Source organism: Tyto alba, unplaced genomic scaffold, assembly GCF_018691265.1.
Source record: "Tyto alba isolate M040663 unplaced genomic scaffold, T.alba_DEE_v4.0 Super-Scaffold_2, whole genome shotgun sequence".
Taxonomy (NCBI): Eukaryota; Metazoa; Chordata; class Aves; order Strigiformes; family Tytonidae; genus Tyto; species Tyto alba.
In genome coordinates, this window is record NW_024881282.1 from 17,339,802 (window position 1) to 17,358,309 (window position 18,508).

Sequence of the window (18,508 nt, forward strand, 5' to 3'; positions counted from 1 at the left end):
ATGGTGAGGAGAGAAGGGAAGTGAGGAAGAGGAAGCAAGTGAGGACTTCCACAGGGTGAAGAACCCTGAGACACCTCCACCTTCATTTTGCCTCAGCCCCTTCAGAGGTTTCTTCCCCTTCCAGTCCACCATTTCTTCTCTAACCTCACTCTCTCCAATAACCTCCTCTCAGCATTGCCAGGACCTTCCTGCAAACCACAGCATCTTCTTGAGGAATGGTCCCAGCTCTGCACCCCTTCCCTTCCCTCACATCCACAAGTTTTCACAGCCCTGCAATCTCCCCTTCCAGTGCAAACCAGTGACACCCCTTCTGCCTGGCAAGGGTGGCCCCGCCACTGAGGGACAGGCAGTCAACAGGAGCAGTACATAGCAACAGCTAGCACTCCCCATGGGGTTTGTTGACACTCCCCAAGGACTCCCACCCAGTCTCATGGCTCATAAATTCTCCCATGCCATCAGCTCTGTGTAGCAAGGCGCTGAGCAGGTCTCCCGCAATGCAGCTGCTCATCCCAGCCATCCTCTGCCTGCTGGGCTCCTGCTGTCTCCAGGGCACAGAGGCCCGGGAATATGAGTCCATCCTCACGGTGCCCAATGGAGGTCCCTGGGGCTCTTGGGGACACCCACTTTTTTGCCCCAGTGGCTACGCTAAGGGATTTGAAGTGAAGGTAAGGTTTCATTCCTTCTTGGGTGTGGGAAAACCCCTGCTGTGAAATGATGTTATTTTGTTGTGATCTTAGCAGGGCTGGACGCAACACTTTGTCCCATTGCACCAGTTTGCATTGTATCTGCATCACTCATGCAGGCTTATCAGCAAGAAATCTCTAGCTTAGAGTAGCTCTCCGGACTCCCTGACAGTGAGTGATTTCTTAGCAGAGGAGTCCATGGGGTAAGAAAATACCTGGGGTCAGTACTGCAGAGCCCATTCCCAAGGGGCTGGGACAGCTCCTACCTGCCAGAACTCCAGATCTGAGTGTCACCACACACGGCGAGAGGGTGGGCATGATCTGGGACAGCAGCCACCAAATAAATATTCCTGTGTCCAGCGCCTCTGCTCTGCAGTTTGGAGAAAAAGTAGAGCTGGGCAACAGTGAAAAGGGCTACCTGAGAAATGCTGTGGAGAGGTCTCACAGCCCTGCTCAGCAGCACTATCTGTGTCTCCTACCACCTCTCATCACCAGGGCTCATCTCTACTCTTCTTTTAAATGGGGCAGGGTGTTGACGTCTCCCATTTTCTTCCCCTCTTCTAAGGTGCAGACCTACCAGGGATTTTGGATGTTTGGCGATGACACGGCTCTGAATGGCATCCGCCTACTCTGCACGGATGGCACAGTCATTGAGTCCTCTGTGGGGCGGTAAGTAGTTTGCTTTCTTGCCCTCATTCAGGGCGGCAACTTTTGAGGAGCATGAAGGAAAACCAGAACAATGGTTTCTCCATAGGCACCCACACACCCTGTGAAGGTGGCTCCCCACCCCACTTGAGGAGGTGGGTGAAGTCCCACTGGCCATGAAGTGTGAAGGTCTTAAGGTAGAGATCTGGTCCCAGGGAAGGGAACAGTACTTTGAAAGATGAAGGAGAGTTCAAAAAAATGCAGATATTAAACCTGCGCTTTCTCCTTTTCCTCAAATGTTTACTTTGAAAAGGACATTGATATTAAGTAAAAGGGACAAAGCAAGCTAATGAGATTCCCAAGGGATTGTGCAGCAACAGGGAAGCCCAGGGTTGATGGTGGCAGGCATCTAGGGGGACATGGGGAAGCAGAGTGAAACAGGTGCTTGTAGATACCCACTATCCCTGTGTAGGTCCCTTGCCTCGGGAATACCAGGAACCCAGGCGAGTTGCGGTGTTGACTGCAGCACAGCAGAGCTAAACACATCTTAGCAAGTTGTTTTCTGCTCTGGCAGGTGGGGAAACTGGACGACGGCTCAGCTCTGCCCCAGCAATAAGCTGGTTTCCTTCTCTCTGCGTGTGGAAGAGAGGCAGTACCTTCTTGATGACACGGCAGCCAACAACGTGAGGTTCACCTGCTCGGATGGGACAAAGCTAGAGGGCTGTGGACTTTCAGGAGGTCACTTTGGCCCATGGAGCAGCAGCTGCACCTCTGGAGCCATCTGTGGGCTCCAGACAAAGGTTGAGAAACCCCAGGGAATAGGCGATGACACAGCTCTCAACGACATGAGAGTCTTCTGCTGTGAATAACTCTGACTCCCCACCCTATACCAGCATCTACAAAGTGGTCCACCATTAAACCTTGAATCTGTCCTTGCATAAGGAGCAGTGTACATTTTTCTCCATCACTCCAGCCACTGATGAAAACAGAGAGCAGTGCCTTTACACTGTGCTTACACCTGCATAGACTCACAGGCACACACAGAACGTGCACACACGCGTGAACAGTGTGGGTGACAGGTATTGTTCCTCTCCAGTTGATGAAGATTTATGTCTACTAATGAAATATGTACTCACACATGGAAAACGGGTCTCTCTGGTAGCTGGCATTAGACACCCAGTCTGCCTCAGAGCTTGGCCTCAGGCCCCAGGTCCCCCAGGTGTTGGCACCAGCACCCTCCAGCCTCTGAGGTTCGTGATCCCGCTCCAGTTGCCGCCATTCTGCTCTCATGCTGCTGCCTGCTTGTCGGGCTTAGAGGTTGCTGGTGGTCTCTCACATGGGCTCAGAATAGAGGGTGTGCCCAGACAGAAGATGGATGGATAGAATGTAAGAATAAACAGTATTATTAATAGTAATAAATAATTATTATTATGTAAGAATATTTAGTAAGACAGTAGGACACCGTGGTGACCAGGTGCAGGGCTTGGGCAGACAAACATACTGACCAGCCGGCTGTTACCCAGGGCCAGGCCCTTTCATCCCGTTTTCTCTCACAGTGGTTCTCCCTACAAAACCACCTTTGATCCTTCCCCTAAACATCCCATAACAATTCTTGCACATTCTCACAACACCCTTAACACCTCACAGGAAATACAACACCCTCAAATGCTTTTCTCCTGCAGCCCCCCATGAGTTCCATACCCCTGTAGGTGCTCACCCCCACCAGCCTGGGCCTTCAGGGGAGTGGGTGGCCCCCCTGACCCTTCCATGGGTTTCGCCAGGGGCCTGATGCTGATCACTCTCCCCCAACAATCACAGGGAGCAGGTCTGGAGCTCTGTTGTCACTGCTGAGGTTACAGGTTGTTCCACATGGTATTGCCACTGATTCTCACTGGTCCTTTGTGTTCGTTGTGGTTAGGCTTTATAACAAATTTATAACCTAACAAATTCCTGGGAGAGAGCACAGAGGATCCCCGCATCTGTAGGTAAGGCAGGAGGAAGGACTGTAAGGGCTGGACAGTGAAGGAGGAAAAGAGGAATCATCTGTCCTGGCAGAAACTGTGATTTCAAAGGAGAGGGAGGGGAACTCTTCACCCTTTCTCCATTATAATGCTTAGGATATGTAGGGATGACTATCACACATTCATCCATCCATGAATAGGTTCAAATACAACACGCAGCTCCTGGCCCCAGCTCCATGCCTCTGCTTCCAGCCTGGTCAGCACAGCACCTCAACATCACCAGGTGCCTGGAACAAACAAGGCACCTTGAGGATTTTTGCTTTCAAGACTGTAGTAATTCCCATGTACAAAGTCAGAAATGTACCATCATACAGGTACCTTTCCTGAACCCACCACCATTTACTTCTACATCAAGACCTCCTGCTCAGCTCTTCTCTGGAGTTCGTATTTTGTCCTGCTTTCTGGGACTGCAGGCAATACCTCATATGTGAGGACTCTGACCATAATAACAAGTATGGGACAGGGATTAGCCACAAACCAACATCACACAGGGTATTATACAGGAACAAGTTGGTTGGAGAGTCATATGATCCACATGCACAGGAAGGACTCAAGGAGGAAAGGAACAAACAGTAAGGACTAGGAGAGTTCCAGAGTGAAATGCAAATATTTCAACAACAAACCCTTTCCTCAGTATAAAGAGGAGGCAGAAATCTCAGAAAGATGTAGGAGGGAAGGAGACTATCTTTAACTTTATAAAGGTCATATACATTCCCCACATTCACGTTTGAAATTTATTTGCTATGGTATTCTCTCTGATAAGTAATTTTTGCTTAGGAAGATTGTGAATGGTCCTCAGTAACACCTGTGAGCTGAGAGTTTCTGTGCACACATGGAGTATCTGAACACACAGACACAGCAATTAAGTTTTACCTCTGTTTAATCCCTGCTGAGTCCAGATGTTCCAGAAGCATTAACTGTGTCATCATTTCCCTGTATGCATCCAAATGGACTGCCTGCCACTTGGCATTCAGTCAGGAGAAGCCTCACAACGGGTATATTTACAGGCATAATTAACCCTTTCCACAAAGTCTTTGAAAACAGGGGTTTGAAACTCATAGAATCATAGAATGATTTGAGTTGGAATGGACCTTAAAGATCATCTAGTTCCAACCCCCCTGCCATGGGCAGGGACACCTTCCACCAGACCAGGTTGCTCCAAACCCCGTCCAACCTGGCCTTGAACCCTTCCAGGGAGGGGGCAGCCACAGCTTCTCTGGGCAATCTGTTCCAGCGTCTCACCACCCTCACAGGGAAGAATTTATTGCTAATATCTAATTTAAATCTACCCTCTTTTAGTTTAAAACCATTACCCCTCAGTCTGTCACTACACTCCCTGGTAAAGACTCCCTTGACATTTTTTCTGTAGGCCCATTTTAAGTACTGGAAGGTCACTATGAGATCTCCCTGGAGCCTTCTCTTCTCCAGGCTGGGGCTGGAGACTCCAAGCGGTTATATTTTTATTGCCCATTTGGTTGGTTACCACATACTTATCTTACTCCATACCTATACTGGTAAGCCCCACAGAGCCATCTATTATCTCAGGAGAGCATCAGATCTAAAATCAACAGAGAATTACTGAGTACATAAGCTGGCAGCAAAGTCACACATCCTCATGGGTGGATATCCAATTTTAGGAGACAAAGGCACTTTCAAGGCAGCTCAAATTTTTGTTATGGGAATATCTGTTTACAAACAAGAGAAAATTCATGTCCACTTTTCTCCTGGAAAAGAGATTCCCCTAAGGCGCTCTGAAATACACTGAGACAAAAAGATGGGCTTCTTGTCATGAGTGTCTCGAGGTTTTTATATTACCATTGTATTATTATATCACTTTCATATTCTTCATTCAGTTAAGTGAGCTGCTACACACAGAACTTTACATAGCATTAAACATGAAAGAGACTTTTTGTCTACATAGGTGGTTCTTGAAAGAGATCTAGTCTTAGAAGTCATTCCCTGGTCTTCCTGCTCAGCTCTTAGCCCTCTCCAGTATAACAAAAACACTTGAGTGGTCTGAATTCAAATGCAATGGCAGGTCCTCCTGAATAATAAATATCCCAGTTTCTGGGCTGAGAAGATCTAACAGTAAAGTGATGGTAGAGAAATCCATGTCCATTACTCCTTCAAATTTATTATTTGATTAATGTTGGATTTTGTACTGTGTATGCCACTACTCTACAACAGTGAACACCAGCGCTTGCCGCAGTTCACCACAAAGTGATAAGGCTCATGTCAAGTGGTCACTTTTGACCCATTCACAGCAGCGTGTGGCCCCTCTCATCTCAGGGAAACCTGAATGAAATATATGATAGAAATCCAAGGCTTTTTAGTAACGGTCCTACTTCTTGTGCAGTTATTTACCTTGATGCATAGCAAGGGCTGGTTGAGATGTTCAATTTTATGCCACTCACTTCATGCTTATTTTGCCTTTAGGCACCTTTGATGTAAAATAGCAAGCAGGACCCACTCTTCCCCCATTTACTCTTCCGCCATTTACTGGGCAGAGCATGCACAGTGCTTAAAATTTTATGTGAACATATTCACAGCAACACTTCCTCAAAATATGTAGTTGCTGTGCAACAACAACCGTTAATGAAGTAATGATGTCAGTTAATCACATATGTATGGTTTAGAGCACCTGGAGAATGGGGACTAGCTCTAAAATAACACCCAGGGTTCACCTTGTGGACAGTTTGTTGCATCTGTGGAGGGATGGTGGCCTTGTTCTGCACAAGAAACCAGCTTTTCTCTGCAGAAGGTCCTAGCTACTTGCTCAGTATGGACTGATTCAGTCAAAGAAGTGCCAATGGAGTTACACTACAGTAAAGAACTGCAACAGGGAATATTCTCAAGCTAAAATCTTTCTTAAGGGAACAGGTAGTAAAGGCAATCCAGTGATGTAATTTACACTCCAGTGATTGAAGTACAAACCACGAAGGTCTCTACACAGCTTAGACGTTCACCCAGTGGGAACATTTTCTTGAGTGCACAGGCGTGTTGTCCATAGACAGACAGCTGTCAGCTAGCTCTGCCGCTGTGGTTAACAGGGCACTGAGCCTGCAGCCACAGCCACCACCTCCCAGCACCGCTGCCAGTCCAGCACCATGCTCATCATAGCTATCCAGCACCCATTCCAGAGCAGAGGCAGCACTATGTTCATATCTGTTCAGAGCAAGTCTGCAAAAAGAGAGGTCTAATTTCATCCTCAGCCCTCTCTCGCCAGGGCTCAGCACTACTTTCCCACTACTCCCACACTTTCTTTTACACCAGATTTTTGTGCAGAACTTTCTACTTGATCCTCTTTCTGTGCCAGACCCTGGGTAACGCTTGCTTTCTCTCAAACCTCTCCTCTCATTCACCAAATGCAGGGCTGTGTGGAGAACAGGAGCATTGCTGTGACAGCTGCTGAGAGCAGCATTCACAATTTATTATTTGCATCTGATAGCCCGTTTACTACTGGAGGAGGTCTGTCTCATTTTAACTGTCTATTCTGGTGACAGACTTAATATATAAAAAAGCTGGTAATGGACCAGGACCCCTGGTGGCACTTGACACTGTGCAACCAAGGAGCAGAAGGATGATCCATGTTCTAATCTTTGTTATAATTTAAGCACAGACACTTTTGCAGGCATCCTCTTCACATGCTAAGTGAGGTGACAGTGTACTTCTTAGAAGTCATAGGCCTGTCCCCCAGCTCTCACAACACCTGGGACACCCTTCCTGGAGTGAAGGAATAATAAATGAGTAATAAAATAGAGCAAGACGGAAAACGCCTTGGAAATTTTCCTAGTGTTTCTCCCAAGAGTACTGAAGGAAGACACAGAACATATTCATCCTCCCCATTTTCATTCCAAGTTTTGATTTCCCCAGTGCATTATCTGGACATTGTTGCCACTTGATACATGTGGTATGAGCCACTTTGCAGACTCTTAAATGAGTGGATTTAAATCTGTCTATATATCATATAAGCTGAAATAATTAATACTAAAGCTAGGAAATAGCTGTCCTCAAAGCTTTGCAAACATGCTCATGTCGGATAGCATGAACCTACCTCTAGCCACCGGCTACTTCAAACGGACTGCCTCCATGACAGCAGTCAGCCCCAAAACTGCCCCAGAAAGTTTCTTGTTTCCTCCTTTTAAGCAGCAAGTGTTGGACTTTGGTCTAAACTGGAAAATAAACTGCACTGGGAGACATTGCAGCCTAGAAGCTCTCTTGCGCTTATTAGCATTCTCATCCTCTGAGCCCACTACATTCCCTTCAGAAAAAATATAATACATCTCCACTGCTGCAAAGTTTGAACTTGGCTCCACATTGAGCAAATGTCCCCAAAGTTCATAGCTCTTCCAAGCCAGCTTATTTCCTCTGAGAACATCTTTAATGAAGTACTTATTTATATTTCCCTTGAAGTAGAAATACTGTATCTGATGTTATCTGATATTTTTTATTTTAGTGGGAGGTTTGTTTTTGCTTCCATAAGTGTGTCTTTGACCTGTAATAAAATCCATACTGAAGTAATAGCTAATTCTGAACAAGCAAGTTATTATTACAGTAAATCCAAGGGAGGCTACAAACAGCTACATCCCTCTGACCTTTCTCTGCCCCTTTTCAGAAATGAACATGTTCTTTCAGCAACAGAACAAAATTTCTTCAGTTGTGGTTCTGTGGGGTCATAACAGAGTGCTGTCTATATCCACATAATTAGAAGGGAGGTTAATGAATTGCTAAAGCACATATTTCCAGTGGATAAAGCAGATAGAGAACATATTTAAGTAGGCTGAACAGTTTATTATATGAGATTATAATAGACACTTTACCCCTTGTCAAGTGCCCTTTCAAGACAAATGGATGTAATTCTTTACCTCAGGAAAGTTCATTAGTTAAAAAAGGTTTGTAACATCTACTGATGTAAACAAGTGTCATCCCTCATTTCTTTTGGCTGGAATATTTTCTCCTTTTTTCTTTTCTATCTGTTAACCTTTCATATCTTCCCTTTAACTTTCTAGCAAAAATAGAGATCTGTCTCAATCGTGACTTCAACTACGTGCCTTCTAGCATTCATTGCGCTACTGGAGATTTCCTTCATTTGCCCAGCTTCATCACAATGTTTGCAGGGCCATTTCCATGGAGTGCAGCTGCCTTCCCTATGCAGATTCAGAATCCGACTTAGGAATGATCATTCTCTTATGTAGCTTTCAAATGCTGCTGTGCCTAGGAAAGAAGAGTAGAGTGACATCACACCACCCATGCCAGTATTCCAATACCTGGAGCAGGTTCCTTTGTATGTCTATGAAGGAGCTGATCCCTCGCGATGTTCTGGAGGTGGCCTTGCTGAAGAAGAAGAAAGGACACATTTCTAAGGAAGCTACCCACTTGCTGGCCTGCAGAAGGACCAGCTCCAGCACTACTGTTCTTTACAGCCACCTGGAGCTTTCATAACTGTTTCAGTAACACACTTTAACCAGAACATTTTAGCAAAAGAGGTTAGAGATTTTCTGTCTAAGCTGTGATGTCTATGAACTTGGTTTTGTTGGGGGAGGATGGGGTTTCCTCTTCTCATTTCAGGGGATAAGGATACCTTTTGAAAGCTTCCCAGTACTATTCTTTAGTGGTGACAATGCTGGGCGGGAGTCTTAATAGAAGGAAGAAACATCATCTCTCTGGTATGATTTTGAAGTATATTTAAATTTAAAAAAAATAGAAAATTAATTGTATCAAAAAAGCAGACAGCTCATGGTGCCTGCAAGCTTCAAATTTGTGGAAGTAACATCTGGTTTTACAAGAACAAGATGCCAAGAAAGTGCTATTATTTCATGGCTTTGATAAAATCTGTGTCTTGAACACAGTTGTAGTACATATTCCAAAGTCTCGTTATGCAGCTACTTTTTTTCCCAGCTCATCACAAAGGCCTGTCAAAAAAACAACTACTGTATAAGCACCTGATTCCTCTCCTCTAAATATTTCTTGTCTGCTTATACAGATTTGTCTAAATGCACCTCTGTCATCTGTAATAAGGTAATAGGCCTAAAAATTACTTAGTGTCATCTTGTGTCTTCCACTTAGGTACAGAAGATGTTTTAAACCTAAATTAATGCCTTTATTACATCTCTTTCTTTCTGCTCCTTGTAACACCTTCAGATAACAACTGCAACCCAACAACTACAACAGGGACAAAAGACATAAAACCAGTCTGATCTTAGTGTTATATCTTGGGCTGAAAACTCCCCTTGCAAAGTTCAAGTTCAATATCTGCCTAATTTGTCATTTCTATTTGCTGTATTAATTAAACAACTCATAGAAATTCCACACAATGCTGTCTCGTAGGAGCTGGTGTCCAGGCTGGATTGCCTGGAGTGCAGATAATGAAGCAGCCCTGCTGGTATGACACATTCATTAATAGCTTGTGTGCTGAAGCTAAGTGAAAAAAAAAACAGTAAAATCATGGCCTGTCAGGAAAGGAAAACACGACAAATTACCAGTATCTGTATTACTGTTGCAACCCTTTGCCCTGAGCAAGACAGGCAGAGTACCCTGTGCTGCTCTGTCAGGGCCAGCCAGGGTCCTCTCGCAGCTGCCCAGTGCTGGCATGCCTCTCCCACGCTCTTCCTCCAGCGCTTCTCTGCTCATATGCATTTGAATAGAATATCCCCAGAGAACTTTCCTTTTCCTTATCTAGAGCAACTATCTAGCAAACTATGGAGTTCCTAATTTCAATGTGCTTATCATCTGTCTCACCTTACACTGTACGGCCAGCCTGGTTTTTGTGTAAATGGACTTTGACTTACTAAGTCGGTGTACATACATCCTAAAAGATCCAGAATGCAGACTGATTTTGCTGTCCAACAAACACGAAACACCAAGTCAGCTTACTCAGCACATCTCTTATGGATAAACTCAGTTTAAAAAAATAAACAAACCCCTGTCCACTATTCACTTCACTCGATCTGTGCTAATCCTGTTTAAACCTGTTAGGACTACCTATACCAAGGCCTTGTTGTAATGGGGATTAAGGACCATTAATTCACTATTTTACACCAGCAGAATGATGGCAAAAATATCCATCAAGAATCAAGAACGATTCTGCAGTTGGGCAGGGAGGGTTTGGCCTGGTACTCTCAAAACTCAGTTTTCCACATCCTCTTTCATTAGTTTGTGCCTCTCTTTCTTTGGGTTGTAAACTGGTCAGGCCAGGCAAAATCTTATCATATATATAGGGTGTCTAGTGCAGGAGGCTATCTAGACACTCGAACTATATCAAACAGCTGTGAGGTCTCTGCTCTTGTCTCCCTCCCCAAGGCTTTTCATGTGAACTTCAATAGTTCTGAGAAGAAGAAATGTTGTATTTCAGGAGAGCTTACCTTTGACTAAGGCATTTGCATCTTTTTAAACTCCTGGATAATTTTTCTAACCAACATCCCGAATGTTGAATGTTAGGTTGATGAAAAGTTCAATGAGTGAGTTGGAAATACCTCAAAAATACAAGATTTATAATGGGAGTGAGCCAAAGACCATAAAATGTCTGCAGAGCCTCCATTAGAGAGTCATATGCTTCCAGCATTATTTTTCCATGCAAAATGACTAATATATTTTAAGTCAGCCACAACATCTACAAGAACCTGAGTCATTCCTTTGCACAGGAGGAATAAATTATGTTAGTGATCAAAATGTGCTGAGGCTTCTTAATATAAAAACATAATTGATAGATTAGCACAAGTCCTTGTTATGTGACACTGTCCTGAACATCACAGAAAAAGCAAAGTAGAAGCTAGTACTGTCTACGTACTTCCCAGGAAATCTTTATTGCTAGGCTGCAGCCTATGTGTGGGGCAACCCAAATTGGCTTGGTTCAAAGGTTCAACCCAATTCCTAAGGCTGAATGTTATTTCTTTCTGCAGTCTTTACTTAAGTGTCTAAAGAAACTCCTCTAAGTACAGTTTCACAAGGAATGATTGTCTAAATTAAGATTTAAAAAAGAAAATGAGATTTTATTTTCTTTCAAAAAATCATATGAGAAGCTAGAGCATAACCCATGCCAGAGAAAAACAGCCTCCGTTTTACCCAACCACATTGTTAAAATGACTAATTAATGGAGAAAAAGTATTTCAGAGACAATATGATCTTAGGTCCAGATTAATTAGGATAACACTTTAATTATTCATCAATAATACATGCCACCTTTGAAACCAAAATCATCAAAAGTGGGTGTTTGCAAGCTCAGCAACTACCCCAAACACATTTCTTCTGCTTGTATTAAAGCATCAAGTAGACTTAATGCAATTGCAATTTTGTCTGCAAGGCCTAAAGCCACCTCAGTTAGGCAGGCTGACACCCAGAAGCATACCCTGAGGAGGAGAGATGACTCTGCAGAAGAACATTTCATCCCCAAATTAGAAGAGATGACTCAGGTCTGTTCAAAACTCTTTTGTCTCTCCTAATCATTGTGCTGATCAGGGGTGAAACTAAGAGGTAAAGCACTGACTCTTGGCCTGTTCTATCGGTTGCTCTTCCAATTTTTCCTTTTCCTTCTTATTTTCAAACACCATTTTTGTACTTTCTCTGAGTAACCACAGCAAACTCCTCAGCATATTTCCAGGGCCATCACAGCTGCTCCTTCATCCCCTCTAATCAACTTCCCCAGCAATCCTGGGTTCACCTTTTGTGCCATGCCTATTTTAGGATTAGCTTCTCTTCAGGTTGGCAGGACCTTCTGTCACAGAAGCAATATCATCACCAAAACTATTCATCCTGGCTCTGCCACAGAGCTGTAACTAGAGGCAGTCAGAAAAACAAGGTTATTTCATTAGCAAGTTTCAGCTAAATGCTGGACCTCACTTCAGTAGATAATTACAGTTCCTTCTGTTTCCAAATTACACAGAGTAAAATAGCATTATTTTCAAGAGTCTGTCTCCAGCAGCACTGTGGGAAACGTGTGATGTTGGAATATGTATCTGGAAGTGGTCTTTTGCTTTATGTGGTCTTGGCTGTACCACAGCATACATCACCTAGTTCTGCCTTAAACCTTACAGTTTTATTGCTTCTCCTGCTTGGCATGTGCAGCGGTTTCCTCAGAATTTTCCACCCATTTTCTCCTCAGTTATGAGGCAGTAGGTGCTGAAGCTGCAGATGCCAGTGGTTTCCATCACTGGAAACCCCAAGGTACATTTTGCTCTCAGCATAATCCCATACTTGAGTCCAAACATGCCATAGAGGAGAGTCATTATGAAAGCAATGCCAGTGAAATCTGCTGTCATAAAATTGAGACCCCCACATAGGAGCTTTGTAATTAAGGAACAATCAGAGGCAGTGAGTCATTACATTTGGTGCTGTGGGAGTTTTAGGAAAGCGTGTTTTCTGTAACTCATGGAAATAACACACAACCTTTGACATGACTTTTTTTTTTTTTTCTTTTATTGTTAGCAGATGTCATTGCAGTCAAGGGAAGCAGGATACCATACGGCCAGTTTTAAGGCAGTGATTTAATTAAGTCCATGCCTTTGATACCATATACTTAGAGCCTTCAGGAATGACAGCTGACTGTAAAGCAGTCTTCATTCAGGCAGTAGCAGGGCTGAGAGTGTATCCCAGACACACATGCACAGAGGACACTGACACAGGCTGCCACAGACAGCGCAGCCTTTGCCAGCATCCCCGCAAACACCACTAGTGCTCACATACAGGCACCAATTACTCAGTCCCATCCTTCCTTTCCAGGTAGTCAGGATTGAATCCCGTTAGTAAGAACACACATGCCTTCGCTCTCCAGGTTCACAAGTACATCCACATTCACAGATCCCTCAGATGTCCCCTCAGCACAGCCCCGGAGTCCATCTAATATCCACACCTGAACCTGGGCCCACCTTACCCCATATGCAGGTCTCTTCCTACCCACTGGTTCACCCAGCTTCATGCTCACTAGTGAAACATACATTCACTTACAGGCTCATCTCACAGGCACCCCACACCCACCGGCCCCTCAAATATCAGCACAGGCTCTCAGTCCAAATAACATCCATGTCCAGACCCCAGGACCCTTCCCCAGTCACCAACTCAGACCTTGAGTCTTTCCAGAGGCAGGTTTCCTCCAGCTAGTCTAGTTCGGTTTGCTCGGCAAATATATGCACACAGGATTAAATTTACCATGGAAATATTAACGCACTCAGGTTTTTCCATTTAGGTGTCTCATATACGAGCTGGTCTCTCCAGTTGCTGACAGCTAGACCCCCAGGCCCTGGGACTCACAGCCCCTTCTCCAGCTGCCGGCACTTAGACCTCACAGCTCTCACACACAACATAGCAAGATTACAAAGAAAGAATGGTTCAGGAGAGGATCTAATAAGAAGATAGGATGGATGTGGTGGTCAGGTGCAGGGCTCAGTCCAGCTGGCCCAATTTATCCCTCCTTCTGTCCATTGCCTTATGCTTGTTCCTCACCCGTCCAGATCAGACCCCATCTCCTAAACTTCCTGTAATAAATTTTACATAACCCTACAAACCTCTCCTTATATCCCATAATAAACTTCACATAGGCCCATAAGCCCCTCTCAGATATCCAACAACACTCACAATAATCATGTTTTCCTTCTTTATCAGTCAGAAATCTGAGCTTGATATCTTCAAGGCTGTGCCAGAGTAGTTCCTTTACTGGCCCACTGATCAGCGACCAAAGCGTTCTGGTCTTCACTGCATTGGATTGGCTTGTGTTCCAATAGCTGTCTCTGTCTCACCAAAGGAGAAACCATAGTTTCTAAGTATAGAGCTTTTGATTGAGGTAGTTGAAAGGTGTTATGTACATGCCAATACTTCTTATGCTCAAATCTGAAAGAATAGAACACCCACAACAATAATGTTAAATACAAATACCCATAATCACGGCTGTAGCGTAACAGGGAAAGTTATATTTTTGTACCTCAGTCTCCAATCTCTAAATAAGAGGCTAATAGTCCTTCCTTTCCCACAGATGATGATGTATTTGGGTCAGAAACAGGTCTTGTTCTGTATATTTAGAGCATTTCTTGTCTGATCCTGTTAGAGACCCGAGTAGCAATAAAATAATTTATTTTTTATTCTGTTCTTCCAAGTCACTTTTGTTTCATCGAAGAAATAACTATTAGACAATAAAATAACCATGCTAACAGAAAATTGAATTAGGAGTTTGAAATCTATACAATCAGGAAGGAGCAAACTAAGACAGAAACATCACTGCATATCATTTCTGAAGTCCTGAGCAGTTCCACCAGAATAAAGTTTTCAAACAACAAAAACAAAACAACAAAACCCCAGGATACATAAACATTCCCCTTTTATAATTGCAATTGCAGTGGCAGTCAAGATTCAAATAACAACTATATAACCTTCCCAAACTTAGTGAAATATCTGGGCTACTTCTTGCTCAGGGAACTTTGGAGGACAGATGCCACATCCTGGGCTGTTCAGTCTGGAGCCAGGGGCTCTTCTCAGTTCCTGAAATAGCGATTAAATAGAAGAGAGATTGTTTTGAAAATGTAGGCAGTCATGAATCCATAGCCAAACTCCTGGCCTATACAGCTGTATGTTATTTTTTAAAAATCTTCTATATCTTGCTGTATTTTTATATACTACTAAACTGCTGCAGCTGATATACCAAAAACATCTTCCAGAAGTGTTTATTTTTGTTTACTATGTTTTGTTTCTTGCAGTGCATCCAGAAATATGAAACACAAGGAACACCAGATCCTCCAACAATACATAACCTATCTGAAATAGTAGGTCCACTGTCAGCATCAGACTCCAGAGGTCCACACCAGCAACATATCTGATGACTTGGCTGAAAATGCTGTATTACCCATAATGGCGTGAAGCAAGAGTTGTTACGTGTTCAGAGGCCTGTACCAGGGAAAGCAACAAAAATCCACCTGAAGTCATTAAACAAAATGGTTAGTAAAAGACAGCAGGAGTTAAAGACAGGAGGGCTTAAAGATGAAGAAGCTGCTGTTGTAACCTAGGCAATACACAGCACCATTTGTGCAAAAAGCACGTGAGAACTGGAGCTCAGCAGAACACAACTGACGTGTTAAAATTTGGCCTAATTAGGGGGAAAAAAAAGACACAAAAAAGTATGCTGCTCTTCCCATGTTCTTTTCATTAAGTCCAGGGAGACAAGGAGGGACATGACTGCTTCTGTACAATCTACATCCTTCATTCTTTTCTATCATCTCTGGTATGTCATCATCTTGTTTTTATGTGAAAGGCTGCAGAACTACACTCCTGTAGCATCACATGCTGCTACACATAGTGCCTCATCCCATCTTGAGCAAAACAGTCTTTTGAGGTCTTTTGTCTCAACTGGGGATTTGAACACAAGTTCAAAACAATTGCCTTTCTGCCAAAATTACCTCCTTGCTGTTCTTCGCATTTTCAGGGTTGTGCTGAGGCTTTACAAATTACACATCCTAAACCTAACAACTACATGACATTTAACAACATTGTAGGAATCATCTAGATCCCAGTGCAATATAAGACCAAAGAGATGGATTGACTAGTGGAATGAACCAACATTTTCAGGGTTTCATTATCCTCATAGGTTGCTTATGAAAGTATCACACGCAAGTTACAGAAGCATTGAAATTCCACGTATATCATATCTATTGGTTTCTCTGTAGACCACTTAAAGAAAAAAGTAGTCTTGAGAAATTTTCAAAATACTTTTTTTTTTTTTTCTTTTTCTTACTTGTGTATATCACCCTTAGATGTTACCTGCTTTCTTCCCAGTTCCAAGGTAAAGGTTAGAAGAATATAGGTCCCTGGGTTCTCGTCAGTCTGCTTTTTGAAATATGTTTTTCTTCTGCAAGTCCTCTGGGATGTTGCTCAATGCCTTTGACCTCTGAAATATAACCACTAGTTTATGTGAAAACTTACCCGCAGTTTTTAGGGACTGGCCTCAGTTAAGACCCTGCTGCTTCAGAAAGAGGAGTCCTCAGTTCTCCCCACAGTCCCCATCTCTCATTAGAACATTAAACTGTATTAACAAACATTAAACATTCAATGCATGAAACATATGAAAGTCTCCCATCTTTAATAAGGCACAATTTGGCTAATATCTTAGAACAAGAAAATTCAATACTATTATGATGGCTGCTGCGAGACTCACAGAAGAAATGTTTTATTCTATAGGATATAAAGCTCCTTTACAGGAGAAAAAAATCATGACGATAGTTTTCTGCATAGAGATAGAGGCTACAGTCCAGCCTTGCGGAATTCAAGTTTCTACAATGCAGGTGTCTCCATGTGAGGCAGGTATCCAACCTCCCGCTACAGCCCATGGAGCGCCAGTCAGGTCACAGCTTGGAGTCCACTGGCTTATCCCAAAACCAACACCCACACTCAGTGGGCTGAATCACTCTCGCAGCTCCACTCACTGTACCAACCGTAACAGAAGTTTAGACATCTTCCCTATACTAGTGTTAAACTACTTCCCTAAATTTAAGGTGAGATATATTCTACTCCTTGCATCTCACCACTGAATAATGAAAAGCCCACACTTTTTTCTGCATTTCTTAGTGAAACTGCAGAATTAAGTTCCAATAAAATTCTGAAGGTTATAGAAGAAACAAAGGCTGAGGGTAACTTGCCAGCATGGATAACACTGTTTTCATTGGCTTTGCAGAGGAGGAAAGGTAAAATGTTCAACATAAAAACTGGACTTGAGAGATATAAAGGGTCTTGGTTGAAATGCATCTACAACCCACAACTGCATATCAGGTTCTCTTCCAGAGAATGCTGATGGACATTTGAAAGAAGTTTATTTCCACATACGGACAGTGCATGTACAAAGTTTCAAGCAGTTCTGTGATTTAGTTGGGAGCAAACAGACAACTACTGAGGTATTCAGACCTTCACTGTCTCTCACTGATGCCTGCCTTGGAAAGAATACATAAATTGTTTCAGTACTGGAGCAATTTCTCCTCTCTGAGGTCCTGTCCCAACAGAAGGAAGAAAGATATTTGAAGATACAGACACAGAACTGCAGCCTGTTTTTTGAATTCCCAAGGGCCATTTTTCTGTGATATTACAAAGCTCGTCAAAAGTGACAAGAAAGTACTGTAGGACTCCTGTCTGTCTGTGGTAGCTATTAAGCATAAACTAACTGTCACAGGTGAGATTTCTTTGTATTTAATTTTTCAACAGTGCTAGAGCACTGTGGAAGGAAAGAGAAAAAAATTGTAAAAATGAAGTCACTTGAATATATTCTTTTGGAAACAGATGTGGATTACTTGGCTATAGGGAGAAGGCATACAGATGACTTTCAGGATCTGAACATTTTGCTTCTTGCAGCAGGAATTTAGGACTAAAAAAGGAGCCTCAGGACCACAAGAGGGTGCAAAATTACCCAGCACAAAGAGCAGGATTTGTGCACTTCAAAACAACCTTCCTGCTGCACAAATCACCAAGAGGATAGTGAAAATTATACTATTTTTCTTGGCAGTAAAGCTCCACCTGAAAGAACTTTTTCACACATTAATTTTATTTGGACTACATAATGACAGAAATCTCAAAGTACAAATACTGCAAGCTTTGCTCAGAGGGAAAGGTAACTTTTTAAAGAACTGTTAAGTTTCCCACAGAGTGAATGTAAAATAAATGTATTCTTTTCACAAGTTTGCTTAATTTCTTTTTTTTTTTTTTTTTTTTTTTTTTTTTAAGTAAATGTCCTTGATAAAAGGAACAAAGCTATGGGTCATAGGTCTAGGTGAATTTATACATGCTGTAACATTATATTATACTTGAAAATCTCTGTAAATATTTATTAGTCTGCAGTAGTAGTATTTTCACATCTCTCCCAAATACTCCAAGCCTTCCAGATAGTTTATTGCCAATTTTTCAGATTGGTATGCATGCAAGTTAGCAAACATTCTGTTTTATCTCTTCTTTCCTTATTCCTGATGACTATTTTCTCCTTTGAAAACTTAATTGTGTTTAGCATCTGGTCAAAACTAATCTTTTTTACAAAGTTAGAAGCCAAAATTACTTCATCTATCTTTTGCACCATCAGTTATTTCCTGTTCTTCTTGACTCAGCAATGATGCCATGATTTCATTGCCTTCCTCTCAGCATAGGTGTAGAAGCTTCTCTCCTTGTCTTTTATGAGCCTACAAGTCACTAGATCCATTTCACATCTTA

The 18,508-nt window shown here is 42.8% G+C and overlaps 1 protein-coding gene across 1 annotated transcript; it reads left to right on the forward strand.

The window, feature by feature from the left end:
- The first annotated feature begins 487 nt into the window (after positions 1-487).
- LOC104363980 (vitelline membrane outer layer protein 1) lies at positions 488-2,266 on the forward strand. The gene is made up of 3 exons (XM_009970528.3): positions 488-665; positions 1,249-1,352; positions 1,903-2,266. The coding sequence occupies exons 1-3, from the start codon at positions 495-497 to the stop codon at positions 2,195-2,197; spliced, it is 570 nt and encodes a 189-aa protein (XP_009968830.2). The 5' UTR covers positions 488-494; the 3' UTR covers positions 2,198-2,266.
- The last annotated feature ends 16,242 nt before the right edge of the window (positions 2,267-18,508 follow it).

What these genes read in the sequence shown, in the direction of transcription:
- LOC104363980 (XM_009970528.3), top strand. Translation starts at nt 495, where the DNA reads ATGCAGCTGCTCATCCCAGCCATCCTCTGCCTGCTGGGCTCCTGCTGT. An exon ending in CTAAGGGATTTGAAGTGAAG is followed by an intron (nt 666 to 1,248) that starts GTAAGGTTTCAT and finishes CCCTCTTCTAAG; the next exon opens with GTGCAGACCTACCAGGGATT. An exon ending in ATTGAGTCCTCTGTGGGGCG is followed by an intron (nt 1,353 to 1,902) that starts GTAAGTAGTTTG and finishes CTGCTCTGGCAG; the next exon opens with GTGGGGAAACTGGACGACGG.